Here is a 26,059-nt window from a genome sequence, read left to right as displayed (position 1 = left end):
TAAGATTGGGATGGAGCGCATTTGGTCAGTATTTAGATTATGACTAGCAGCTTACCGGTATCGCTGAAGAGGAAAGTTTACAACAGTTACATGTTGCCAGTACTCACCTATGGGGCTGAAACGTGGAGGCTAATGAAAAGGGTCTACTTAAGTTGAGGACCACACAGAAGGTTATGGAAAGAAAACAATAGATGTAAGGCTAAGAGATAGGAAGCGTGCAAGCTGTATAAAATAAATTCGAGTTGTTGACATTCTGGTGGAAATCAAGAAGGAGAAATGGGCATCGGCAGGACATGTAGTGCGAAGAAAGGATAATAAATGGTCACTTAAGGTAATCAACTGGATTCCAAGGGAAGGAAAGTTTAGCAGGGGGCGGCAGAAAGGTGGGCGGATGAGGTTAAGAAGTTTGCTGGGGTCAAGTGCATGTAGCCTGCACAGGACCGGGTTCATTAGGGGAATATGGAAGTCTTCGCCCTGCAGTGGGTATACTCCGGCTGATGGTGACGTCAGTAAATAGTTAAGACATAAAACAGAATGGGGATATGCTTTAGTTTCACATTTGTAGGCACGCGTGACAGCAATTAGTTTGCGGCATGCTTTTCTAGCACATCATATATACGCTACGTGCATGCAGTCGCAATGTAAAAAAAGCACGCAGTCTACCAACAAAAGAAGAAAAAAAAAACTAATTTCATTATTCTTACATTTATATTCACAATGCTAGCTAGTCACGGAAATGCACTCGTCCTTCTTATTTGCTGGTAATAGCTAGTACATACTCATAATATATTTTTGCCGCTGCAAATCTTGTAAGTATACGTTTTCCGCGAATCGCGTCGAAACATTTTAATCTTTTCCCCGTAATCACGGCTGCTGACAGCTACTCCTACTCAGCGCCCGTAAAGAGACGGGGTATAGGACGCCGACCGTCAGTTCTGCGCAACAAGAGCTGCGGCGAAGACGAATTCCTCGGCCGAATTGCACTGCTGCAATCGGCCCTGCCAAGAGAGTAGCTGCTTGAAGACAGCGCGCTCGCCTCGTGCCCTGGGCTCGGACACCTCGGAACGAAGCTTGTCCAGCACGCCGTCCAACACCGCGCCCAACCACATCACGTTGCCGTAGAAACGGGGCGACTCGTCGCTGCTGCACACGGCACCGAGGAATACAGAATGCGCGCAAGGTGAGCTGCACTCTAAAGCGAAAAATGAATGAAATGCAATTAACTACATTCCCACTATGGAGGACGGGTCATTCCGGGTGGACTGATGCCCGATTGCAGTTTTTCACTAAGAAATGAACGGTTCTCCGAAATGAAGCGGCTGCTTATGGCAAAGAATCGATGCGCATTGCAGCGCGTGCTTTTCTGGCAGCCTCACTGATGAACTACAATAATGCCCTTCAATATTCTGGCCAAATAATAAGCTACTACAGAAGCTTCCTTAGTAATGTGGCGATTCCGTAGATAGGATAATTTTTTTACTGAGACCTAAATGCGCATTCCATGTCGTCGTGTTCCACTTCCATATGTGCGCGATGGATATAGAAAACAGCTATGTTGCGCTGCGCTCTAAATGTGTCGGCCCCGAGCTTTGACGTGGCTCTCAAAATTGCTTTCGCACGATAGTACGTTGGGTGATGGGGCCAAACCATCCCTGAATTTTATGACTCGCCTAACCTTACATTATTTAAAGCGTAGACAGCGAGCCCGATCATCTAGACGGGATAAATTTATTCTTTGCTCTCTCTTTTCTTGTATGAGCACAAAAACGATTATACCTCTGAATATAAAATTGTAGTTCCTTTTGTATCCGTTGCCATTTCCGGAATTGTATACAAAAGTTAGGATGCTGATTAAGTTATAAGAAATTGAGAGAGATTTGCTTCATTCATGACAGTTTCTTTGGAGCCAGTGTTCACAGCGGTGGCTATCTCTGTCGCGGCACTGAGTCATCATTACGCTATGATGTCACAACTGCTCCTAATCTTCGAGACTGAAAAACCTTAAAAATGGGTTGTTCTTACCTACAATCTGATGCCGGGCTGCCAAACGGGGCTTCGTGGGTTTCGAAGTCATCTTCGTCTCGTCCTTCTGAAAAGCAGAACACTCAGGTTTGACTAAGTGATTCGCATAATAAATCAATGAACTTTAAACATTGTGCCCAGATAAGGTTCTAGAGCAACAACATACTGAAATTTCCAGTAATAGAGACACTATACACATCCACGCATAAAATGTATGTCTGATACTGAGAGTAGCGGAAGCTTACGAACCATGAAAGCATATATTGAAGGCGGTCCTGAATAAGTTACTTGCCAGAAAAATATGTATATAGCACAGACAACGTATGAAATTCCTTACGGTTTCATTCTTCAAATGATGGCAGAAAAGTGGTCATTTTGAGCCTTACAAACTGCCTAAGCAAGAAGGGTGCCATTCACAGTACACACATAACAAGAATAAGCCTATAAGGGAGTAAAAAGAGAGTAATAAGAATAAGTTTATAAGTGAGTAAAAAGGGAGTAGCATGTCCTCTAGCACACTCCATCGTAAAGACATATAGCATTCTCTCCAAGGCCTACGGTAGATTTTCACCTCAAACTATTAGCCGCACCAACAGTTTTGCTATTAAAAATTACAGGACACAGAAACCTCACTTAAAATAAATTTTGGGATTTCCGCTTATTCTGAAGTGGGGATTGGCTTCAGTATACAGAGTGATGACAACCTGCCCTAGGATTTGGACATCATGCACAGCATGTCCTGACTTTAATAGGGAGTGTTCTACAGGACAAGCTACTCCCTTGTTACCCATGTATAGGGTAATTTGTGTTTAGAGTGTAAGAAATTGGTGTAGATAAATACTTGCAAAATGCGATATATTGCACAGCATGCAACGTTCGTGTGCCGTTGGGCCCGCGTAAAGAAAATTCTGATAATAAAGAAAGCGCTCTGTGGTGCATTTCATAATTATGACTGATTTTAATGCTGGTTAATTGGTTGGTTTGTTGGGTTTAACGTCCCAAAGCGACTCAGACTATGAGAGACGCCGTAGTGGAGGACTCTGGAAATTTCGACCGCCTGAGGTTCTTTAACGTGCACTGACATCGCACAGTACACGGACGCCTAGCATTTCGCCGCCATCGAAAAGCGGCCGCCGAGGCTGGGATTCGATCCTGCATCCTTGGGAATGTTAGTCGAGCGCCGTAACCACGGCGCCACCCCGGCGGAGTGGAGGTCAGCATTTCTTGTCTCATGAGTGAAGTCATCATGACACTTCACTTTAGTCATGAGTTTGTATCAGCACAGCTTATCCGCATTAACTGACCACTTCAGGAAAAACAAATCATACCCATTTCAAGAATCCAATAACGATCTTTACGTGTCCCAGCCGAGTTCACTAATAATCTACGCCGACTTCCTGCGAGCGTGTCCATAATTGTATTTGTCTAGCGTAAGGACGCTGGGATGACACTTTAGAAAAAAAAAAACGTCTTGTTCACGGCACATGTTGAACTAAGATACTTCCGAGTCCCAGCTTAGGGAGCTAATTCACTACCCTACGACTAATTCAAGTGAGCATGTCAATAATAGTTCTTGTCTAGTATAAGGACGCTGGACAGCGTTGAAGGAACTCAGCAAATAATAAAAATTAACAGTAAAATAGAAACAAATTTTTTAAAGAAATAAAAAAAATGTCAATGCATAAATTGGTTGTCTTTTTTGTGGGGTTTAACGTCCCAAAGCAACTCTGGCTATGAGAGACGCCGTAGTGGAGGACTCCAGAAATTTCGACCACCTGGGGTCCTTTAACGTGCACTGACATCGCACAACACACGGACGCCTTGCTTTTCAATTTTCAATGCATAAATTGTTTCCTAATACTGCAATACTGCACCATGTCAGACTTAAGTGCACCCGTTGAATGTTGCAGTTAGTTTTCCTCTGCACTCATAAAATCATAGGGTATTTTTAATTTGATTTCAAGTTAGCATTCAAATTTTTGTTATGCTTGGTGAAAATTCTTTCCCTTTCATGTTGCACTAGATATGTGTACAGTACTCAGCAAAACTGGTACGGCTGCATTGCTGAAAACGCCGTACAGTACCATTTAATATGCTGATAGACGCATGTGACGTGGGCACACGTAGACACCCAAGCCCAGTCACCCCTTACTTTTCTCTCTGCACATGTTTATCGGCGAGCATTCAGTATCTTTGGATGATGCCTTGGTAGCAAGGATGCCGGTGCGAAATTCGGTTATGACAAGATCCAGTCGATGATCCAAAAAGTTTTCGAAAATCGCGAACAACAAATTTCTTTAGGATATATTGGGACCTCGCTATTCCAGTCCAATCGGAACTCAGCGTTTTAATTCTAATCGGCCATTCTAAAAGCCCTTCCATTTATTGAAACGAGAAATTGTGTTCCAAAGGAACTCTACACCCATGCTCTACACTACCCTGTGATAATGTCAGCTAAGTGGCTTATAAAAGTTTGCGCATGTCTCGATATTATAAAGATAAAAGACAAAATACATGTTAGAGTCAGGACGATAAATCCTGGTTTAAAAGTTTTTGGTATCTTGAGACAAAGCTGGAACAAATGAACGAAAGATTACTAAGGCCAGCTACATGAAATGGCATACTATCGTTCGATAGCGCATGTACCACCGAAACCTGCTTTATCAATATAGTAGCTCGTTCACACATATTGTACGAATCGTTTGGTTGATCCCTATCAAGAGGAAAAGTACTGTCTTTCTAAGATTCAGTTGTACGCATGAAATGTAATGAATTCATTTGCTTACCAGGAGAATCACAAAAAGCAGAACATTCTGATCTCGCCAGTGTGGCGTAGTGGTTAGTGCGCTCGACTTCTGTGGCCAGGGATTGTGTTCAAATCGCGCCCGCGGTGGCCGCTTTTTGATGCCGGCGAACAACAAGGCGCCCGTGTGCTGTGCGACGTCAGTGCACGTTAGAGAACTCCAAGTGGTCGAAATTTCCGGAGCCCTCCATTAAGGCGTCTCTCATGGCTTCAGTCGTTTTGGGATTAAACCTGAACATTCTGATCCAATAGAAGTGTGTTCCCGTTCATATTTCCAGAGAGGAAGAACACCGACGCGTTTACGTGTGATTGTTCACTGTTCGTATACAGTGGCAGCAGGGACATTAAATGTGCCCCGTCAGATGCGAGAAAACTTAGTACATCACTAAAATGTGGTCAGGTTGTCTTTCACCGCAGTTGCGAACTGTCGCTGAAAGTATTTTCGCACATGAAACTTCAGACTGAAGTTTAACTCACTGAATGATTGGGAATAAACACTTAGTGTTATGCCAGGAAATTTTATGTTCGTATTTCATGGTCTCTTTGTGCTGATAGAGGTTCGATTTAGTGGACCTATAGCACCGCACAGAATCTTATTCTGCAGTGAAAACAGAAGCAGTTAAGGACCCAATCACTCTGTTTATTTACATTAGTTTCGTATTACAACGGAGCAGGGAAAATCACAGCGTACCATTTGCGCACGTTTAAGGTCCTAGTTTAAGGCCCAAATGTCACGAGCCAGCAGTGTTTTTCGAAGCGCTCGTAAGGGCTTTAACTGGCAGATTAGGCAATAAGTATAACAGGAAAGAAAAGGGAAAAGAGTTTCGCCATTTCTCAAAGAGGTAAATAAACCACCGAAGAAATATGATAAATTTCACTGAACCCTTAGCATACAGAATTTCAGTTAGGATTAGCATTGCCGCTTGAAAGCATATTTGGTGCGCTGGATGAAAATATGATCGCCGATACTAGAATAATCCTGATAGAGCTGCACGCTTACAAAGCGCAGACTGAGCGTGCTAACATGCTACGGGGCATTGGAACAGGCACGCTTTACGAAGCAGGCCTAAAAAAAACTATAGCATGCTATACTTCGCGCCAAATACACGTGAAGGAAAGGTTTGCTTGGTATGTATGGGTTATCAAGTTTAAAGTCCAAAAGCCAGTCAGGCTGTGAGAGATGTCATAATGGATTGTTTGGGCCATGTCGATCACCTGCGGGGCTTCAACTTACACTGACATCAAAGAACACACGGGCGTTTTGCTGTGCGCATTCAGCAATACGTGGTCGCTGCGGCCGGGATTCGACGCTGCATCCTTGAGTACTGTAGTCGTATACCTTAACCACACTGCCACCGCGGCAAGGCGCGGATAGAAAAGAATTCGGGAAGTGAACTGCATATTCGATTCATATCGAGTAATGGTTTATATCGGGTGTTTAATCATTTCCAACAGTTAAAGATGAAGATAGTTTAAAACTCCAGGTATTCGTAAGCGTCTGGTACTGAGGACTAGTACGCCAATATGCGCCAGACTGGCGGCTGAAGGCATGCCTTTATCGAGGGCGCACGACAGGCATCCGGACAGGTGTGCCATGAGGCCCTCGCTCTCAACCGTCACAGGATCGGTGCCCGGGGCGAAGCGGTATTCAATGTTCTCGGCGTCGGTCGGGGCCACCAGCAGCTTGTCGGCATCCGCGCCCAGGTGTCGGAAGCCCAGGGCGCGCTCGACCACCGCCACGCAGCACGCGGCCTGCCGTACCAGGCTGCGGCCCTGGACCGCACTGCGAAGCTGGGTCACATGAAGGTTCCCAGGTGAACAGTTAACGTTCTGCGCAAGTATGTTCATCTCCAAACGGCAGCCACCTGCTCTCATCTCGAAGGTGGTGATCTTAATCTACGAGCCTGTCCCATAACGAAGAAAACTCTCACGCAAGCATACGGGTGGGCTGATAAAATGTGTAACTATAGAATAATCAAAATCATTCGCTGTCGGTAAAACTCTTGTAGAATGTAACGGTAACAGTTAGCACACCTAAGAAGTATTGCAAAGCATCGTACTGTGAAGAACCCAGCCTACTGCGAAAGCTACGGAACGGCAATATGTGAAGAACGCAGCTTACATTTAAAGCTACGGAGCGACAATAGAAAAGCACCGTAACAAATGCCCTTCTAAATATATTTATGTGCATAATTCACAGACTGGTGGGCGGGAACCTGCAACCGCCTTCCCGAAGGCTCGACAGCGCTAGCGGGCGCTTTAGGCAAGCAAGTAATGTGAAAAAGAGCTACAAAGAAAAAAAAAAGGCTGCCTGCCTCTGGGTGTACAGAACCTTACAAATGGGATTCCAGATCGCCACATCATCCCGAGAGCTACCTCGTCTTTCGTGTTTACTGGAACGTCTATTGATAGTGATGCAGCGTAGGCTACCAGACCGCATATAAAGACCCGCTTTAACCTAGTCGTATGAACGTGCTTTCCATGACCAAGGGGTAACATGAATACAAGTGTCCTGGCAGGCAGATTTTGATATCACCCTCTCATATGAAAGGAGACATGGTGTAGCAGCTCCTACCTAGCCTAAAGCCAGGCAACTCTACATCCAGTCGCTACCTCCTGCTATTCTCGTGACTTCTCGTTTAGAACACGAACACCGGCGCTGATTTCCTATTTCCGACGAACGGCGCGGCGCGTTTAACGCTATCGTTTCAAAATGTACGAAACAATAAGTCTTGTGTACCGGGAATTGAGGTAGCATGTGTAAAATGTTCCCACAGCAGTCGTCGTCTTCTGAAGCAAATTCAAATGCTTTAGCGCAAACCTCTCAAAACGTTCATTGTATACGCGGTGCCGCAGTCTTATTCACCCTTCATTTACCGGTTGCACTAGCATCGGAGAAATTGAAACAAAAGCTCATGCTAAGGTACGTGCGCTTGCAGCAACGTTAAAGCCACGGGCATGGGCTGCTGGGTAATGGCTAATGCTTCTCTTGGTGTTTATAGTTAGTTTAAGATGGATAGAAAACAAGACGAAATCTGTTTGTTCCTCGCGCCGTGGCGCCTGACATGTCCTCACTGGCATGTTTGCAGGCAGGTGCGAGACGGAATTACTTTGTTCAGTGCCATATCGAGGAATTTAATAACTTCTTCCACCTTGATGAAACGAGACTACAGCCATTCTGTAACTAAGGCCTCTACTGAGGGAAGCTTCGAAGCTCAGTCGCGCATTACCGCTATCGCTGTCGTGAATGCAGGTTTTTATTGTCATCGTGGTGGCTGATGTTTTCAATGACTTCAAATATTTACGAAAGAAAATTCACCAAAATTACGAATTATTACACGCGGCAATTAAATAATGACAATGTAAGAGTCCTGGTATCCAATGCTAAACAATTACCGGTATTTTAAGAAATGATCACCCATTTAGGAAGGTGAAAACAAAGTTCTTAACATTTCACCTAGACGTAGCTATCTATCCCTTTACGCACCAGTTTGCATTCCAGAAAAGAGCCTATTTTACAGAAAACAGCTATAGTTGCAATTATTGTTTGTGCGAGACCAATATTAAGCCAATCATATTCCCCCGTCTTATACAATCTTTTTTCATTTCGACGTTTCTGTTCCGTGTGTCTGCCTGAAGGGAACGTTGAACACCGCTCACCATAATCTTTGAGAGCGGCTTCCCTGCGTAAGACAGCTCAAAGACGATGAAATGCCGAGTCAGGCAACACTGGTTTGTACCTAAAGGAGAAACAGGGAAGAACAGAGGAAAGTAATTAGGCCGATATGAAAACCCTGCTGCTTCCCCAGTAATGCTAGGTCAGAAACCAGGTTAAAACCTGCGGCATCGCGTCCACATTTCCCACCCCTTAATAAGTTTCTATATATAAAAAAATCATTATTGTCGCCAGTTATCTTACTAAACCTTTATAGAAAAGTCGGTCTAAAGAGCAGCACGAAGCGCTCCAGTCTCAGAGAGACAACAGCCCTGCGCATAGCGGCACACATTTCGGCTCGATTTTTCACTCGATAACGGTGAAGACGAAATTCACTTTCAAATTTTACTATGCGGAACATAATGTGAAAATTAAGATTACTTCACACTTTACACTAAAGAAAGCCACACCCTCCCTGTATGCGATGCAATCGTTAGGTATGCCATAATTAAAATCCTTAAAAGCCCATAAAGTCAGCGTTCTCCCGAATCTAAATGCTCTTTTTCTTAAAGAAAATCAAAAAAGTGGATTACCTTACCAGAGTGATTAGAGTAATTGAATGAAAATCTTCTTTTAATTCTTTATTGTTACTTAAAATGGTCAAAAGCTATTGTCTATGCTGTGAAATCTGCAGTCGCTAAGGCCTTGGCGAGAAAAGGCCTTTGTCCAATATGAGATTGTTTTTATTAGTTTTTTTCTTTTGTTATTTAATATTCATCCTGCCTTATTTTTACACATGACTTCACATACAGCTTCACTAGCCTAAAACGCTTTGCGTACATTGTTAAAAAATGAATGAGTAAATAACCAAAAAGCTGCTAAGAAGAGTTCTTCCTACATGCATCACGTACGCACCAATATGCACAGCTACAAGTACTTCAAAGTTCTACATTGTGCATACTTTAAGTTTTCCTGACTTCCAGGCGGATATGCGCCAATGTAGTGCCCTTTTATCCGTATTTGTTTACCGCAGTTCATTTCCTATTTATGCTCGCCCAAACTGAACCGCCAACGTGCTCTCTCTGACGCCTGAGCATGACACCCGAACACGACAAGAGATGCAGGCCGTTTTTGAACGGACGCGAAAGGCACGATAGCCCTTGTCATTACCGAGCTGCTGAAGTCCCGAGCCATTTCTCATGTGCTTTTGTTCTTTCTTTTTTGTCCATCACACCTTTTCCAAGTATGTTATCCCAGAAGAGCCAAGTGCCAGATCAGGGAAAGTCTTGTACCCATTGAAAACTGGTGGGTACCCGGCGGCGCCAGGGATCGAACCTGGTACCTCCCGATTGTAGGGCGGGTGCTCTTTCTTCCATGCATTCCAATACTACGAAAATGTTTTGTTCCTGTCTTTTTGATCCATTAAGTGCACTGACCAGCACTTCGTCGAAGTTATACGGGCTCACATGGGCTAATAAGTGGGAGCAAATCAAAAGCAGGGCTTCCTACCGGCCATCTCGGATGCCAGGCTGTCTGCCAGGGACTCGGTCGAGCCGCGTCTCTCATCATTTCGCAAAAGCCATTCCGGAAAGGTGTCGAACACGCAGGCAATCCTGTGCATGCAAGGCGCCATAACTGAATCAGGGTATCGCACCGTGGAACCCAAGAGAGGTATTCACGCCAGCAGCGTATGCTTATTATTAGTTTCAATTGTACAGTCACTCTGGCCTTCGCCAATTCGATAAAATGTCGAAGGTATAAATAACTACCCCGGATGATGCATTAAGAGAGCGTCTCACTGCGAAAATGACACTAAATATGGCGTACGTTGCAGTTGGCAGCAATTTTCCTGATATGCAAAAAATCTCCCAGTCGAAAAAAACAATTAATACACGGCATATTAAACCTGCTTGTACCCAAGTCATACTAACATGCGCGTCGAGGCCTAAAAGGTAGCGTTAATGGGTCGCGACCCGAGCTCTCTTGGATGAAATCCTGCCCATAACGAATTTTTCTTTAAGCGAGCTGGCTCACATTATGACATTATATCATTTGAAAGATGCGCTGAACATTAGTTCACGCTGCATTTCTCGCACTATATTACTTTATTTTAAAGTGTGATGCGCTGTGGCCTTTGTAGCTAATACTAGCAACATTCCCTGTGTAGTTAAGCGATGTGGCTAGCCGGTATTATTTTGAGACTGTTCTATGACAGTCGACTAAATAGCTAATATGCATAGGACACTCGAAAATAAAATCTGCGGCTCCAGAGGTTTCAGGCTTCACATTTGTGGCTAGGGAGCATTAAAGAAGTGCAGAGCCGTAGGCGGACGAAAGTTATCGAGAAGTAAAATATCGTGAACAGTAAAACATTTGCGGCAATGAAATAAGGTCCTGCTGATTGATGTTGAAACGAGGAAACAGCAACCTATCCAACCTTTGGACTTCGATGAGGTTAGGCGTCTTGTAGCGCGTTCCATGCCTCAAGGTGTCGAGCTTGCTAGAAAACAAACAAGAGAGTGTCCCGTGAAGTAGAGTTGTTTTCCCTGTATAACCGATCAGTTCACAACCTTATCACGTGGCAAATGAATTTGTATTCATCACCAGCTCAGCATGCAACCCTTTATTGACTGATGGGACATGTATCGGACCGCCCACTTTTCAGAGACCGTGGGCACTATGATTGAGTTGCCCGATTTAGGCGCCATATTGCGCTAGCTGGATTCAGTTCTACTTTCAATAAGCCATTCCTATATACAGTGAAAGCCTGTTTTAGATAAGGAAAAAAATGCTCCCCTGTATTTTATCGGGCACTGATGCAATTTAACTTCCTGAGCAGGCAGGAGCAGGATCGTTGGGCGCGCCAACCAAATTCTGAAGAGCGCCCTAAAGAGTTCCTAGAGTGCTGGGATATAGAGGAATGACTGCGCACAATGTAGTGGGAGTCATTGTGCGATGTTTGTAAGCTAACATATCAAGTATTTTGATTTATAACCCGCGCATATTTTTTCATGGAAAAACCGTGAAAGATGCGCGGCTCGACGTTCATACACACGTGGATGGCGCAGAGACCCGGACTCGTTCTCGCGAATGACTACTTATAAATCTTACTGCATGCGAACGTTTCCTATGTTGTAGGGTGCACGGCCCTATCCTAAATTAAATACACTCAATGCCACCGGCGAATTTATTTCTTAAAAATTCTCAAGCGGCGTCGTATCAACACATTGCGGTAGTAGAAATATTTAGAGGAAACGAGCTGAAATCCAGCTAGTACCAGTGGCCTGCCACCGGGAGTAGTATACTCGATCACATGCAAGAGAGGATGTGTTTTGACACACAAGGTTATATACTTTTCTTGTTGCCAGTACTGACTTGCGCAGCTCCACATTAAAGGGGCCAACTTTAGAACGGTGGCATAGGCGAGCTCCAATCAACCAGTGGCGACTGTAGCGATTTACACCGCAGAATTTACGATGCAGCATTGTAAAAAGGTTCTTCCTTTCGGGTGCAAGCTAGGTGCATACATTTTAGCGAAATTCGGTACCACTACCTAATTTGTGAGGACACCCCACCCAGACTTTGCTAATTGCTTTAATAGGAAAGAATGCACATTTGTATACATGGCTTAAGTACCAGACGTCGCGCGATGGCGTGAAATCATGCTATGTCAGCGGCTTTTATCAGTTTACCGCTATATGCTCACAGGTAGCACTCGATGGCGGCGGTGATGACTTCGACGCGCTGCTCGGAAAAGTCGCCCAGCACGGGCATCACCTTGAACACTGTGCGCTTGAGAAGTGACGACACCAGGAACACCTCGCTGTGGCGGCCGTGGGCGATCCACTTGGAGCGGCTTCGCTCCCTGCAGCGCCGCCGAGTTGCACGATGGTCAAGGAGCGAGAAAAAAAAGATCGTCATGTAACTTCCAGAAGAGGGCAAATACGGGCTGGTTGGTACATGCTTAAGAATCGAGTAAAACAGCGCAAGGGGAGACGAAACACGTGAACGACCGTTGTTGTTCACGTGTTTCGTCTCCCATTGCGCTGTTTTACTTGATTCTTAAGTCACGTAACTCTTTTTCCTAATGTCCTAGGAATTCCGCTATAATAATATGGTCATTTTGCAGCTAGATTTCGCTCAGCATGTGACAGATGTGGTCGGCAGGAGCCTCAAGAATGATTATGCCCGATTGGTTTTGGGAAGCGAGCTACTCATTGAGGAAAGTAGGATGTAGAGTTAGATATAAAGCGATGAGAACATTTATGCGTGATTCCTTGACGTGCGGCATCTGCACAGTGTTTGTAAGATGGGAAGTCCGTGCAGGGGAAAAAATAGAAGGATGTGGTGGACTGGTAACGTGTTAAATCGCCAGATATAGTTACAGCAGAATCTGTCTTGTGTGCTTGGCTTGGTATAAATGCTTTTTTTGAGGGCCATACCTCGTTGTAGGGGGGGCTCACCTCTTCTGATGTTTAAGATTAGCTAGTTATATTGGGTTTTATGGCTCAAAAGCGAACAAGGCTATGCTGTGCCAAACACAAGGCTAAAACTGACGATGCTAAAATGGTATATCTTGATTGCTGTAGTTTGTTTAAAATTTTGGCCTCCTTAAGGAATTTAAAAATATGCGCCGAATAAAGAAGTGCTTGTTCACCTAAAAGAAGCATGGGGTGTAGTGGGATGTGTTCTTTATAAAATAATGTAAAATATGTTTTCCTTAGATCATCTAGTTCTGAAGAGGCAATTAAATAGGGTTAACTGTGAGTTCAGCGCCGCACCTTTCGCAGAGCGGTTTGTCTTGTTTTGTCAGTAAGAAACTGTGGGTGAGGAGGGTGTGTCCGATGTGTAAGCGACATAAAATTACTTCTTTAAAACGTTCCTGACGTCTATAGAATTTTCATTCATATAAAAAAAGGGCTTTACAAGATTTAATTTATTGCTTAATGGCTCGTTCCATGTAGTTTGCCATTTACTTCCTAATTTACTGTTTACGAGCTTTAAACAATCCCTATGTGGCATGCTCACTTGTGTAATTTGACCAAATCGGGCTTGTGCAGCACATAGATCCGCTTTCTCATTGCCCACAATTCCAACATGGCTAGGGAGCCAGCAGAACTTTGTTATGTTTTTGAGCTGTGATTTTACCAATGTTATGTATTATTGTTCCTAATAAAAGTTCTTGAGCATTTTTGTGTTGTAGGACTGTAAGTGGGCTCAAGGAATTGGTGTAGATTACGCTTTTTGTAATTTTTTTCTTGGCTACCTCCTCTACAGCGACACATGGGACAAAAGACACATGCTAAAGGAAGACGTTTAACTGCAAGAAACAATGTTTAAGATGTTTTGCAGTTAAACGTCTTCCTTTAGCACTCGTCCTTTGTCCCTGCTGCGCGTACTTGATGTGAGGGGGGAGAGAATCGCAGTCTCGAGTGCGACTGCGGTGCTAAGTCGCCCAGCACATCTTCGTGAGTAGAAATCCTTTGAGTGAGCATTTGGAGAGGTTTGTTCTATCGGATACTTAGGCAGAGTATGCGCTGTGTATGAAGAGGTAGGTGCTCTTGCTTAAAGGCTCAAGAAAACAAATATGATTGCGCTATTATATAGTACCACGGTGCGCTTGCCGCGGTGCTTAGAGGTTAGGATGCTCGAATGCTGAATCCGATAACTCGGACTCGATGCTGTCGGGGGCTGTGGCTGCTTTGTGATGTCAGTATACGTTAATGAAGCTCAGAGGATTGTAGTTGTTGGAGTCCCACTACGGCGTCCCTCATAGCTCTGGTCGGTTCGGGATTCTAAACCGTCTGACTATATAATTGTGTACCAGAGCGCTACATTTGATGTCCTCATTTAATAGTCTGTTTTGCAGTGCAGTTGTATCTGTTAAGAAATAATTGACAGTCGAGAAGGATGGATACGTAAAACAAACATGACTGACTAACTGGTTGGCCAATTTTCTCTTTGAAATCCCAAAGCTCGCTCGTTTGCTCCCTGTTGATAGTTTATGCACAAATGCATTCTTCTCGATGTTTTCAATATAATTGTGCGCAATATGTAGCAGTTCTCTGGAGGATATCTCCAAACTTATCCGACTATGCCTGTACTGCGCTATTCGCAAATTAGAGCAATGTGTTGCAGAGAGTACCTCAAAGGACCGGTTTATCAGAGGCTCCAGTACATCGGCCTTCGGTTTACCCAGGTTTGGCGTTATTCCTCGGCCCAATAAATCCGCAACGGTATGGATGACCCCAGTTTGCATGACACTGCGAAAACTGTCCTTGCTAGAGCCTTATCTGTAATGCTACCATTTCTGAAGGTAAAATGACGCCAGAATGTGACCTCTATCAGAGGAATGCAGTCGCTAGACAGAAGTATGCCAACACCCTGACAGGTGGGCCACTTCGGGTGCGTCGCCTTGTGCGTAGAATATCAATGGGTATCCTAATTCGGCTATGGCGAACACAATGATCACCTGCAAATTCAGCCCGGGCTACCCACAAAAGTTTTCCCGGCATCCCCCTAAATTTTCCCTCGGGATCTGGACAGAAGTTGTATTATATCGTGTGTAAAAATCGTTATTATTAAACAATTTAGGCAACCATGTCTTTTCCCGCTATGCGAAGTAACTCAGAGCTAACGCTGCATAATCAGTTTCGGCACTGTCGAACGACTGCTGAATGTTTTACAAGAGGTTGAGAGGCTAGCAGATGTTTCCATGAATTAGGCCGAGTTTTCTTTTATTGCGTAAGCAATACTACGCCAGGTTTCAGCCCGTAGCTTAAACCCGGCCGGTAGCCACATTTGACCTTTAGAGCCACATCAGATGGGGCCCCTCTTCAAGCCGATGGGTAAACCCGGTTGGTAGCCACGCCGCACCGCAGAAGAAGAAAAAGAAAAAGAGAACGGAAAAGAAGAAGTAGAAAAAGAAGAAGAAGGAAAAGAAGAAGGAAAGAAGAAGATAAAGAAAGAGAAGAAAAAGAAGAAGTGAAAGAAAAAGAAAAAGAACACGAAGACGAAGAAGAGGAAGAAGAAAGAATATAAAGAGAAGCTGCGTCGGCTTTGTTTCCGCTACCTACCGGGTTTAACTAAAGCTGAACCCAAGCTAATCATTTTTGACCCGTCACACAGAGGCAGAAATGCGCTCATCCTCGGCAGGTAAGCCAACTTGCGTCAGATGAAGATAGAGCGTCGACTCACGGATTCGGCAGGATGTCAGCGAAGGTGATAGGCGCGTCCTGGTTACACATGTCCAGGAGACGGCTTGGGAACACGGTCATGGGCTGTGGGAAGAGCACGGGAAGCGTCAGCTATTCGTCTTTAAACATGGTAGCAGGATCAGTGAGTGGGTGAGAGATTGCGGTTTTGATACTGTGGTCGTTGTCGCTTGTTCAAGGCGAAGGAGAACGGCGGAAAGATCGTGCTGTCGATCAAAGGCTACATTAAAACGGAACAGGCAAATATTAGATATATTTAGACTCTACAAATTCTTACCTTCTTAACGAGCGCCTTGCCTCTTTGTAGCGCTTGCAGAGGCCCTGTAAAACATGCAACATTTTATTGACATGCCCTTTCAGCAAAGCATCTGTTACTAACTGTGAAATATAATAGCTCTCTGGTTCTTAAGGAACACACACGTCAAGACGAAAATAACGAAGATAAATAACGTGACTGCCCCATGTGCAGGGCCGGTGTTACAATGCTTTTGTTAGCACACGCATTCTTTTAGGCGAAATGAAAAAGGAAACATGATGCCTCAAGTCCACATCGCTTTGTGTTCTACGGTTTCGAAATTTACAGGAAGTCGGCGCTTATTACACTGTGAAAGCGCTGTACCCATAAGTAAATGTATAATGCGACACCAGGACCCAGGCTTCCAAATTTGAGTGACAAAATAACTGTAATGAAAATGCCTTGCTAAATTCTGAATGCGAGTAGTGCATGGGTGAAGCTTTGCAGAAGCGCAAATAGAGTGTGTTCGTTTATCACGGGAAAAGCCGTCTATACCAAGGCACATGCATAGAAAGTTTAAACGACGCATGACGTAAATATGTTGCTGTTGGTAGAGGACAATGACTGTTCCGCACCGCGTATGCTTGAAGCGGTGATCGAGTAGGCCTTGCGGCTGGTGCTCACGGGCCAGGCACCTGGACGAGGACATGGATGCAAACTCAGCCAGCAGTGTGAGAAGAGTACTTGACGAGAGTCTTTTTAAGCGCGCGGACTAAGTATCATAAATAAAACATAATGTGCCTCACTGCCTTTTTGCAGCCACAAAGGCTAAGATAATGATATCTGGGTCATTAATAACAAAATACGTCTTGTTGGTTTGCTTCAAAAATAATTTCTCCAAACCCCGGTTCTCAACCACATTTCAAAACCTGGTCCGCACGGATGAACCTGTCCCCCAAGCTCCTTAATTCGGAAAGTGGAGAGGAGAGATGTAGAAAAGCCGACCGTATCATTTAGAGGGATAGAGGAATTGCAAGGATGGTTTACTGAAAGGGCGAAGGATGCGACTCTAGGTATCATTGCTTAAGGCTGGAGAAAGCAAACGTGTGATCTCTCTAATAGCACAGAGATAATACTTTGTCCTTTGATTACAAGTAAAATATGGCAAGCAATCGTCCAGTGTCAAGCAGCAAACGCCCGTGAAGAGATGTACTACTGATCGATAAACGATTCGCTACAAGCACAGCACTTCCAGCGCATATAAAGGCAACAGCCTGTGTTTGAGTCCGCTGCTCTGAATAATGAGAAAAAAAAAATACTCTAGTAACCATCAGCGCCGAATTGTGAGCCTCATGTGGTTGTTTACAGTTAAGTGATCTGTTACAACTAGCCAGCTGAGTGGCACATAAAAACTCAACATGCAAACTTCGTTTAGCATCACAGACTTTAAGAAGCACGAAGAGAGCGGTTAAAAAACCACAACGCCTCATTTAGTTACGACAAATAATTTGGGACACTGCTCGTTTAGAATATCCGAGGTAATATTAGAAGTGTCTCACTCGAAAACCGCCAATGAAAGACTCAGGTAATGCACTCCTAGTTTGAAATTTCTGCTCTGCAAGACACGACGAATGAGCCAAACCAGATGCGCAACTTTCTTCAGGCCTGAGATAATTCACGAAATAGGTAATCCTTTAGCTTTACTTATGAGTTCATAACTGAGTGTCACAGTGCGGTAAAGAAAAGAAGAGTCCTTTTCACTTTGGTGCCATGCGGGTTTTTCGAACTATCTCAGAGATTGAAATTTTCAACAAGAAAAAAAAAAAAAACAAGGGAGGAAGAAACAGAAGTCAAATACATGCTGTGATGCCGGCAGCGAGAGAAGTCAAAGTCTCCGCTGGGCGGAGTACCTCTGCTACCCCAATGGACAATGGCAGGGCACGTTACTTGTCCCGTGTCGTCTCCATAACATGATATTGAATTCAATGCGTGGTGAAGTGCAACACATTTTGGGCGTAGAATTGTTTTTGTACCTTGAGAAACATGAAGCATGCTTTGCAGAACATCTGATGCCGCATTACTGGCCCTGCCGTGTCAAATTCAAGAATATACTGCACAAATCTCCGCACAGGATTTCAAATCTTTGCAACCAACAATTTTTTTTTTTGCAACCAAAGCTAATAATGTTCTGTGCCGCTTTGTCTAGTATACCTTGGGCGTCCTTAAATTCATAATTTCAGGTGAAAATAGAGTTTCAGAATTCAATGTGCTCACACGCACTTTACATCTGATCGCAATGAAGGCATGCTTGCCATGTAATAAATCAATTTTCTTTAAAATAGTTGACATGCGTCATTTTATCAGCACCCTAACGATGAAACACGAAGGGACATCTATTTGTATAGTTAACTTTCTCCGGAAGCCACTTCAGTAAATTATAACACCGTTATCATAAATTTCCAATGTAATTTTTTGAAGGTGTCCTATAGAATGAATTAGTGTGGCTGGCCTTAGCACTACAGCCATATAAACCGAATGCCCCGGCCATGGCGCCGTGAGTACTGCACGAAGCTCTACTCACACATCATTAGCAATGCGAAACGTGGTAACAACTAACATGGAACTGCTAATATGTGTTGGGTGAGGGAAGGGGTGTTCCGCTTACGAGCTGGGTGCGAGGAAGAGGCTGCCTTCGGCCCCACAGCGACGTCCGATAGGGCGGCGCTGGATGCGTCGGGAGAGTGGTCACCGGGAGTTCGTGGGCTGTTGTGCGCGGCATCCAGCTTGTCGCTACTGCCTGGGCTGGCCTCTCCGCCGGAGTGAATGTCTCCGTCGGAAAGTAGTTGACGCCGGTCTAAAAGCGGGTACGACTCCGAGAGCAGGCGCCCTGAGGTGTCAGTCGTGCGACTGGAGGTCGAACTACCGCTGCTGGCGTATGCTTTCATGAGCGTGCACAGCAGCACCATGCCGGTCAGTACGCAGGAACAGGCTATGTAGAACACCACCTGTTGGCCCGAATATTAGGTAAATGAGAGAGCTGAAAGTTATAATTTATACTCTTGAATAGGTGTAAAGATAAGCTATAGGATCTGAAGTCGGCCTTAGGTTCTATTCAGGTATGAAATGGTATAGAGGCATGGTATAGAGTAGTGATGCAAGTAAATGGTATGGAGGCTGAATTCCAGCTATAGTGCTAGGCTGCTAAGCACTGTATTGACCAGTGCCTCTACTGCCAGGGCTACAAAGAGAATGTCACATTGGGTTGCGGCTGTAGCTACGAAAACAGGTAAATTTACCGGGCTGAATAACATTATAGACTGAGGCTGATATAGAAGGGTAGAGCTAACCAGGACAACTGATATATCACGGTTTCAATACGTGGACATGCAGCGGGAGGACCGCCATTTAAATAAGTAAAGTGGTGATTGCCTGAGGTGCTCAGCGAGTCAATCAGCATGAAATGATTGCCATTTGCCGCTGAAGCCTGCATTTTGGTAGAATGATCGAAACCTAGGCTGGCAGCGTAGACTGTTGGCTTTACTTTCTACCTCTCCTTTTTCTCACCGCAAAGATGTAGAGCAGTCCGAAAAGTTTTTAGCACCTGCGTTAAAATTCTAGTTTGCACAAGAGAGTACCTGTGTTACTTGCGAAGAAATGAAAATCAATGAAAACACCTAAGCCCAGCGCCAGAGCGGGAGTGTTTAAGAAGTGTATTGCTATGCAGCTGAGATGATTAGTTGAATAATGCCGTATCCCAGGAAGCTGACTTGAGCTCTTCATCGTGGTAAATGATGCCACACTGGAACTATGAAAACGTGGCTTCAGTGCCAGGTTCTTACCGAACATGCGCTGGCGTGCTATCTTTCGTTCCCTCATGCAAAAAAATACGAGAATATTTTGGCGAAAGAATGATCACAATAAACCTACCGTTTGCGTTCTTATGTTTAGATTTGTTTCGAGTCATAAGCCTAATAGCGAGAACCGGGAGTTGGCACTTTCATACCATTGCGCAAGCGCTAAATACAAGATCGCGAGCCGCCGAGTGTTATGGGGGATTCAGTGCTTCACTGCTGTTTAAAGCGAAAGCTTTACTGCCTTTGCTCCGCGAGTTGCACCGTGGTCAGCCAAGCCCTAAAGTGCGCATGTGCCATCGCTATGGCAGGCAGCTGAGCCCGGCTTCCGCATGGACACGTGACTAGCTGCGCAGCGTAATATAAGCAGGCGCGTGCGCGCTTGCTAGACAGATGCGACATGAAGAACTGGAAACGAACCGATGAGGGACTGCAACAGATTTGATTTCGTCTTCCAAAGGGAATCTCTGGTGCCTAGCTACTGTGCAGCCAATGTCGATATGGCAGCCAACTACCTTACTGACCATTGGTAAGTTTTTACAGAAATAAAGGAGCAAAACAAAAAGTGCTGAACATTGAAACTTGAAGCTCATACTCCGAAAATAAAACTTCTTGCCTCGTTTTTGATATCTTGGCAACGAAACGAGACACTTAATTACCTGATTCTCGTGTAGGAAACTGAGCACTCGCCGGGTAACAGCTGCGCCGAACCTCGCAGGAAATCTGTCGTCGTGACTGGATGTGGCAGCCTCCATGGTGCTGCTCTCGCGGTTGAGTTTGACGCTGCTGGCTTCGACCACAGTTCTTGAGGGTAGTGATGCTGCTTGGCTGCTCTGGTTGTCGCTTCCGTAGTTTCCATCGCTGTTTATGAGCTGCTGCGAACGCGTAGCATTTTCACCCTTCTGCATAGGATAGGCGTAGGTCGCCGTGAAAACAGGCGGCCACAGGTTAACCCTTAGAGGAAGAGGGACAGTTAATCCCAACAAAGCCGTTAAGATTACCACCCATGGGGCCGTGACTGAACACATCCTTTCTAGTAAGTGAAACCAATTAAAATCTTTCAGCAACGCCCAACAGCCATGGGAAACGACGTCGCAGGCTACGATGGCAGCGGCAGCAAAGGCACGATTGCGGATGAATTGCCTCTTTGTCTTCTTCTGAAATTTGTCACGTGCTGAAAAGCGATTAAATGATCTGGTTGCCATTTAAGCACGTGAATATCAGCATAACAGAGCGGAGCACCCGTTTCTTACATCCAGCTGGCAGGTTTAGTTGGTTTTTCACCATGTTTGTGAGACTTTTAAGCAGTTCCCACCCGGCCACCTTGGTAGTCTGATTCTTCGCAGTGACACTGAGCTCTACCATGCCTCTGACCCGAAACCCAACTTCGTTTTTCCTGAGCACTCGTCTCCGTCTCTTTGCCCAGACCCCGTGTTGTCATTGCGTGCCACTGTCCTTCGCTCCATCGCCCTTTTACGCCCAAGCAGCCAATTGCCTTCAGCGTCTTCTTAAGGTGGAGCCGGACTTCGATGTGTTTTCTGTTCCCCCCCCAAGAAATTGGTTAGGCTCTTCACTCCAAGTCTTCATCTTCACCTTCGCCAGTATGGTGTCGTCAACGTTATGCCCAGCTGGCGGTACATCCCTGCAGATTTTTGTGAAAGCAAGCAGAGCGTCCTTTATGTTTGCTGGGAGACAGGGTGGAACATACGAGGACAGGAGTGTGCACACAGGCACACAGGGCCAGCCTGTGACCAACTTGTCCGTTTTGTGGCGGTAAGGAAGACGCTGTGCACATATTCTCGCAGTGTGTTCTTCCTGATGTGCTTCCCCGTCCTGTTATTGTCCTCTTCCAGCTCACGGGTACACCGTATCAGTTGGTCTGGTTCTATTTGCAGCGGGAACGTCGCATTCTCGGCGAGCGGAGGTTCTCGGAGATTTGGTGCCGGTCATCTATGATTTTTTAATTTACTGGTGGAACACTTTCTGCGTCGACATGATTCCATTACACGGAACAGCTGTCCTTGGTGACACCTGTCGGTGATCATGACGGTTTGCCTCGTTGGCGCAACCCGATGATGGCGCTGCACACCGTTTTCGCATTTTATGCAACCCACTTCGGTGAGACATCGCGTGGTTGCCACCTTGGCCGAGTAGGGGCCGCATCTCGAACCAAAAACGCTCCCCCAGACCACACTTGGTCCTTAGGGGGGGGGGGGGGGAGGCTGCCGGAGGTGTTGAACGGGTGATGATGGGCTGGGCTGGAGAGTTATGTGAGACTCTGCAACAAGGCACTTTCGGGTGCCAAGTCTCCCTTCCCATCTGACAATTGTAGCTATCAGCTTCACTGGGCACTGCTTAAGAGTACGACGCCATAGCCTCAGCCTACAAATTCGGCTATTTAATTGCGACGTTTTTACTGTGTGTGTTGAATGTCGTTGTCAATTCCTAGCCAAAAGAGAGCGGCACTTCGCACACACGACGCCAGAGGCCGCGCTCGCGCAGGTAGTTTCACTAGGTGGCCCTGTGAAAATGCATGCATGTATCGCTTCACAGGGGAGTCGTCCCCGTTACTGACTTCTCCCGTTATGACATTTTCCATCGAAAATGGAAAATGCAGATCACGAAGGAAGCTTTCTTTGATAACTCAAAAGGCAGTGCCCTACTTTTTGAAGCTAGATCAGGGTGCCCTAGAACACGTAGCTACAAAAAGAAATTTTACAATGAAGATGACGCATGTGCTGTATGTGGTAACTCCAGCGAAACAATTGACCATATTATACTCGAATGTAATGGTATCCATCCGGAAGTTGATGTAGGCGCAGTCACTGTTCCTGAAGCTCTGGGGGTTAAAGACACCAGTGGCCGCGTGAATAAACCGGTGGTGGAAGCTAGCAAAAAACGACTGGAAGATTGGTGGCATAAAAGCAGAGAAGTGACGTAATGTTAGTAATGTAGAAGCAAAATTTTAATAAATAGAATGATGGTATAGTTAACCAATCTAAAGCAATAATTAAGATATAGGGAGAAGAATGAGCATAATAGCTACTGCTACCAACCAGTTTCAAAGGGGACGCTCCTATATTCCATCCATCCATTTCAGGAGGTGGCGCTGTGACAATATATGCCCCAGGGGAGCACAAATACAGCGTTCATTGAACGCATTTTGGTTAGGTGCTGAGAGCTACTGATATGTTGCGACCCGCACTATAAATTGGAGGTTTACGTGAGTCAGCTCGAAAGGGAACACAGTCTTCGATCTCACGCCGAGACCACTACTGTTACTCGAGCAGATGGGAATCCCTAACAGAGGGAATGCTTTCTTCGAGTCGGCTCCGAGACAAGGAGTATTGTTCGTGAAATTGAAACGCTTGAACAACCGTTTTATTTATAGCATTCCAGTCTGTAAATCTTGGTGTGGACTGTCCACTTCCTGGGGTCCTGGGGACACGTATGCCCGAACAGCATCTCGCCGGTCTTTTAGTTCATCAACATCTTTCACGAGACTGTCCTGTGAAAAGACATACTCCAGTGAAGCGCTACGGCAGCGCTCATTGAACGCAAAGATACTAGGTGCTGGCAGCTACTGACACTTTTCCACGTGCTCCATAAATTGAAGGTTTGAGTGAATCAGCTACAGAATATAGATTTTATTCTAGACGTAAGAGTAAGAATACTTCTTGTCGAATCTTTCAACGTCTGCCAACTCCACCCCAAACACGTCGATACGAGACGAAGTGAGTGCTTGTACACAGCGGAAAGTCATCACCCAGTTGAGCACAGATGCCACAGCGAGATAGTGTGTGCTGTGAAATAGAGCTGTGCAGCGGCGCGGAACTCTCACTTCCGGTCGGAGATAGTGCATCGTCCGCGCTTCCACTGAAACGCATGCTGGATGTAATTTCTTCGTCGAGGCAAGGACCTTCTCCGGGTACCTCGGGAACCTTACAGGGTCATGTTCAGCAATCTACAACCCGTCTCTACGCTTGTCATTCCTAGCAATCATACCGAAACTGCTTATTGGACCTCAACATGACAGTTGTCCAGTCGCGATTTGAGGGCGTTGTTGAAATTCCGCAATTGTAGATGTTGTACGGCATTTATAAATAACGTTTTGTGTTCCAAATTCCGCTGTTTCAAGGTTCGCTGATTTTTCTGTTCAGGGTTCTTTTGGGCTTGCCTTGTTTCCCGAATAAGTGCTGCCCGGTCCAAGTCAGTGCACAACCCATGGTTCATGACAGCAGTCACTGATGTTTCCGGAAGAGCTAAGGGGTGCACATATTGGAGATTGTCGTAGAGGCTACGGGACAGAGCCCGGAAGAACATAGCTCAGGAGGAAAAGCCAATGGTAGAGTGAAGAAGCCCCAATTCTATAATTTACGAGAACAGGCTTGAGCACAGCCTCTGACATTTGGTACCTTATAGCCACTTGTCGAGTGCATATATATACACAAACAAATCCACACGGCCATCAGCTAAATGAAAACAATATATCTGAATAGTATGGGGATATATTAATTTCTTGCACTTTTGGAAAATCAAGAACACTGAGATCAGACACTAGTAGTTAATATACAAGGTGGTATCAGACGGTTCAATCAGTTCGAAACCAGAGGCTGGCTGCATGCAAACGCCCTGGTTGGTGGAACCTGTGTTAGCGCTCTTCGAGCTGAGAAAATAACGGAGAGTACAGCAATGCGTGAGAAAGCACGCGATGTAGTTCTGATTTACCTTAGCGATTTAAGGGCTCTAATCTTGCATTGAGTGAATAAATTAGTGCTTGTGAGAAATGCTTTCGCTATATATGTGAATGAACGTTATAACCACTTACTGATCCGCTGCGGCGACTGTTTTAACTGAACGAATTTCTTCGTCGCTGCTGTACATTGCGAAGACATCGGTATCATAATCATCATGTTGACTACAAAGAGAAAAGAGAAGAATGAAGTCGAAGCGTACCAGTGCATTTTCAGCTCGCATCCCCCCAAAGAACAAGGAAACCACCGACGAAAGCGTGTACTACACAGCCTTGGACTACACACCGACGGCCGAACAACGTAGTGCAACGTCGGCGAGATGGCACGTAAGCCGCAAGGGGTCTGCTATCCTCAAATTAAAGCAAAACGATGGCCCCCGAAATTATTTGACAATTTCGGGAAAACGCCTTGATCAGGGCACGGATCAAGAAAGACCCAGAAAGCCGGGAACGTCAACTACGCCAGCGGCAACACCAGCACCTATAGTACCGCCATCTAGCGAGAAGGAGAGAGCCTTGAGTAATGGATGTGTAGTCCTCTGCCTCATGTCGGTTTTTATCGTGACTCTGGCGTCGGCGACTTTTCTCATCAACACTACGCGTAAGCGCCAACAGCCGCTGGTAGTCTCCGTGACGCAGAGTACCGTCGTGCCGAGAAAGCAACCGCGTGTTTTGAACGAATCAGTAACCTGGGAAAGTTCCGGCGACGTCCTCGGTGCTAGTGAATTTTGGAAGAACAATGTAACGGCTGCTGGACTTCCGGGTGGCGAGACAGAAGTGGACGAACAACAGGATAAAAAATAAATATGCACGTGTTTGTTTTTGCTTAAATGCATGCGCCTTGTGTACGATGAATGACAAAATAATGTGATGCTTTACGAAACTGCCAGTTACTAAATATTGGTTAGAAAGCTGGAAACACTGAGTTAAGACATGTGTTGAAGTTTAAAACCTTGGGAAAAAGTCTACACGATCAGTGTCACGGCCGCTCGATGGAAGCGCACTAGGTGCGGCCTGCTACGTCGCCTGAAACCGGCGGGAGGCTCCTACTTCCCGTCGCCTCCGCCGCGGCGCCACCGTTCGGGGACAGCCGCGAGTGGAGAGCTGCGCCTGGCTGCGCTTTCAGGAAGGCGTCGGCGTGGTAGAAGCCTTTTATTTTAAGGATATAAGAGCTCCGCTTCACACAATTTGGCAACACGAATTAGTATATACTGTCACGTCTAGTGTGACCATGTCAACACTTAGCGCTTGCTCGGCAAGGATGTATACTGGAGTGTACCCCGAAAAACTTAATGTGACGGTGGTTCAAGGCCACTCGATTGGAGAGCTCGCATTACCATGGTGTTGCATTCGGATCAAGTTGTTTGTTACATGAAAAAGTCACCCGGCTATGAACAATTCGAAGCTGTTCAGCTGCCATGGTAGCCTAATGCATAACCACTTAATTAACTATGTCGCGAGTTCCGTGTGTCATTTTTATACCATTTACTCATTCCTGCATACAGCTTTTATACACAAATTGATGT

The 26,059-nt window shown here is 45.4% G+C and overlaps 1 protein-coding gene across 1 annotated transcript; it reads right to left on the bottom strand.

The window, feature by feature from the left end:
• Positions 1–929: 929 nt before the first annotated feature.
• On the bottom strand, positions 930–20,688 carry LOC146199899 (uncharacterized). Its single transcript, XM_084592220.1, has 12 exons — positions 20,440–20,688; positions 18,595–18,934; positions 16,565–16,624; positions 15,972–16,015; positions 15,678–15,760; positions 12,187–12,345; positions 10,918–10,980; positions 9,990–10,093; positions 8,486–8,565; positions 6,379–6,616; positions 2,023–2,089; positions 930–1,143 (listed from the first exon to the last, which is right to left on the bottom strand). The coding sequence occupies exons 1-12, from the start codon at positions 20,686–20,688 to the stop codon at positions 930–932; spliced, it is 1,701 nt and encodes a 566-aa protein (XP_084448346.1).
• Between the last annotated feature and the right edge of the window lie 5,371 nt (positions 20,689–26,059).

The sequence above is a fragment of the Amblyomma maculatum genome, chromosome 2, assembly GCF_055883805.1.
Source record: "Amblyomma maculatum isolate TAMU_Amacu chromosome 2, ASM5588380v1, whole genome shotgun sequence".
Taxonomy (NCBI): Eukaryota; Metazoa; Arthropoda; class Arachnida; order Ixodida; family Ixodidae; genus Amblyomma; species Amblyomma maculatum.
The sequence above is the reverse complement of the archived record's forward strand: the minus strand, read 5'-3'. Positions and strand labels throughout refer to the sequence as shown.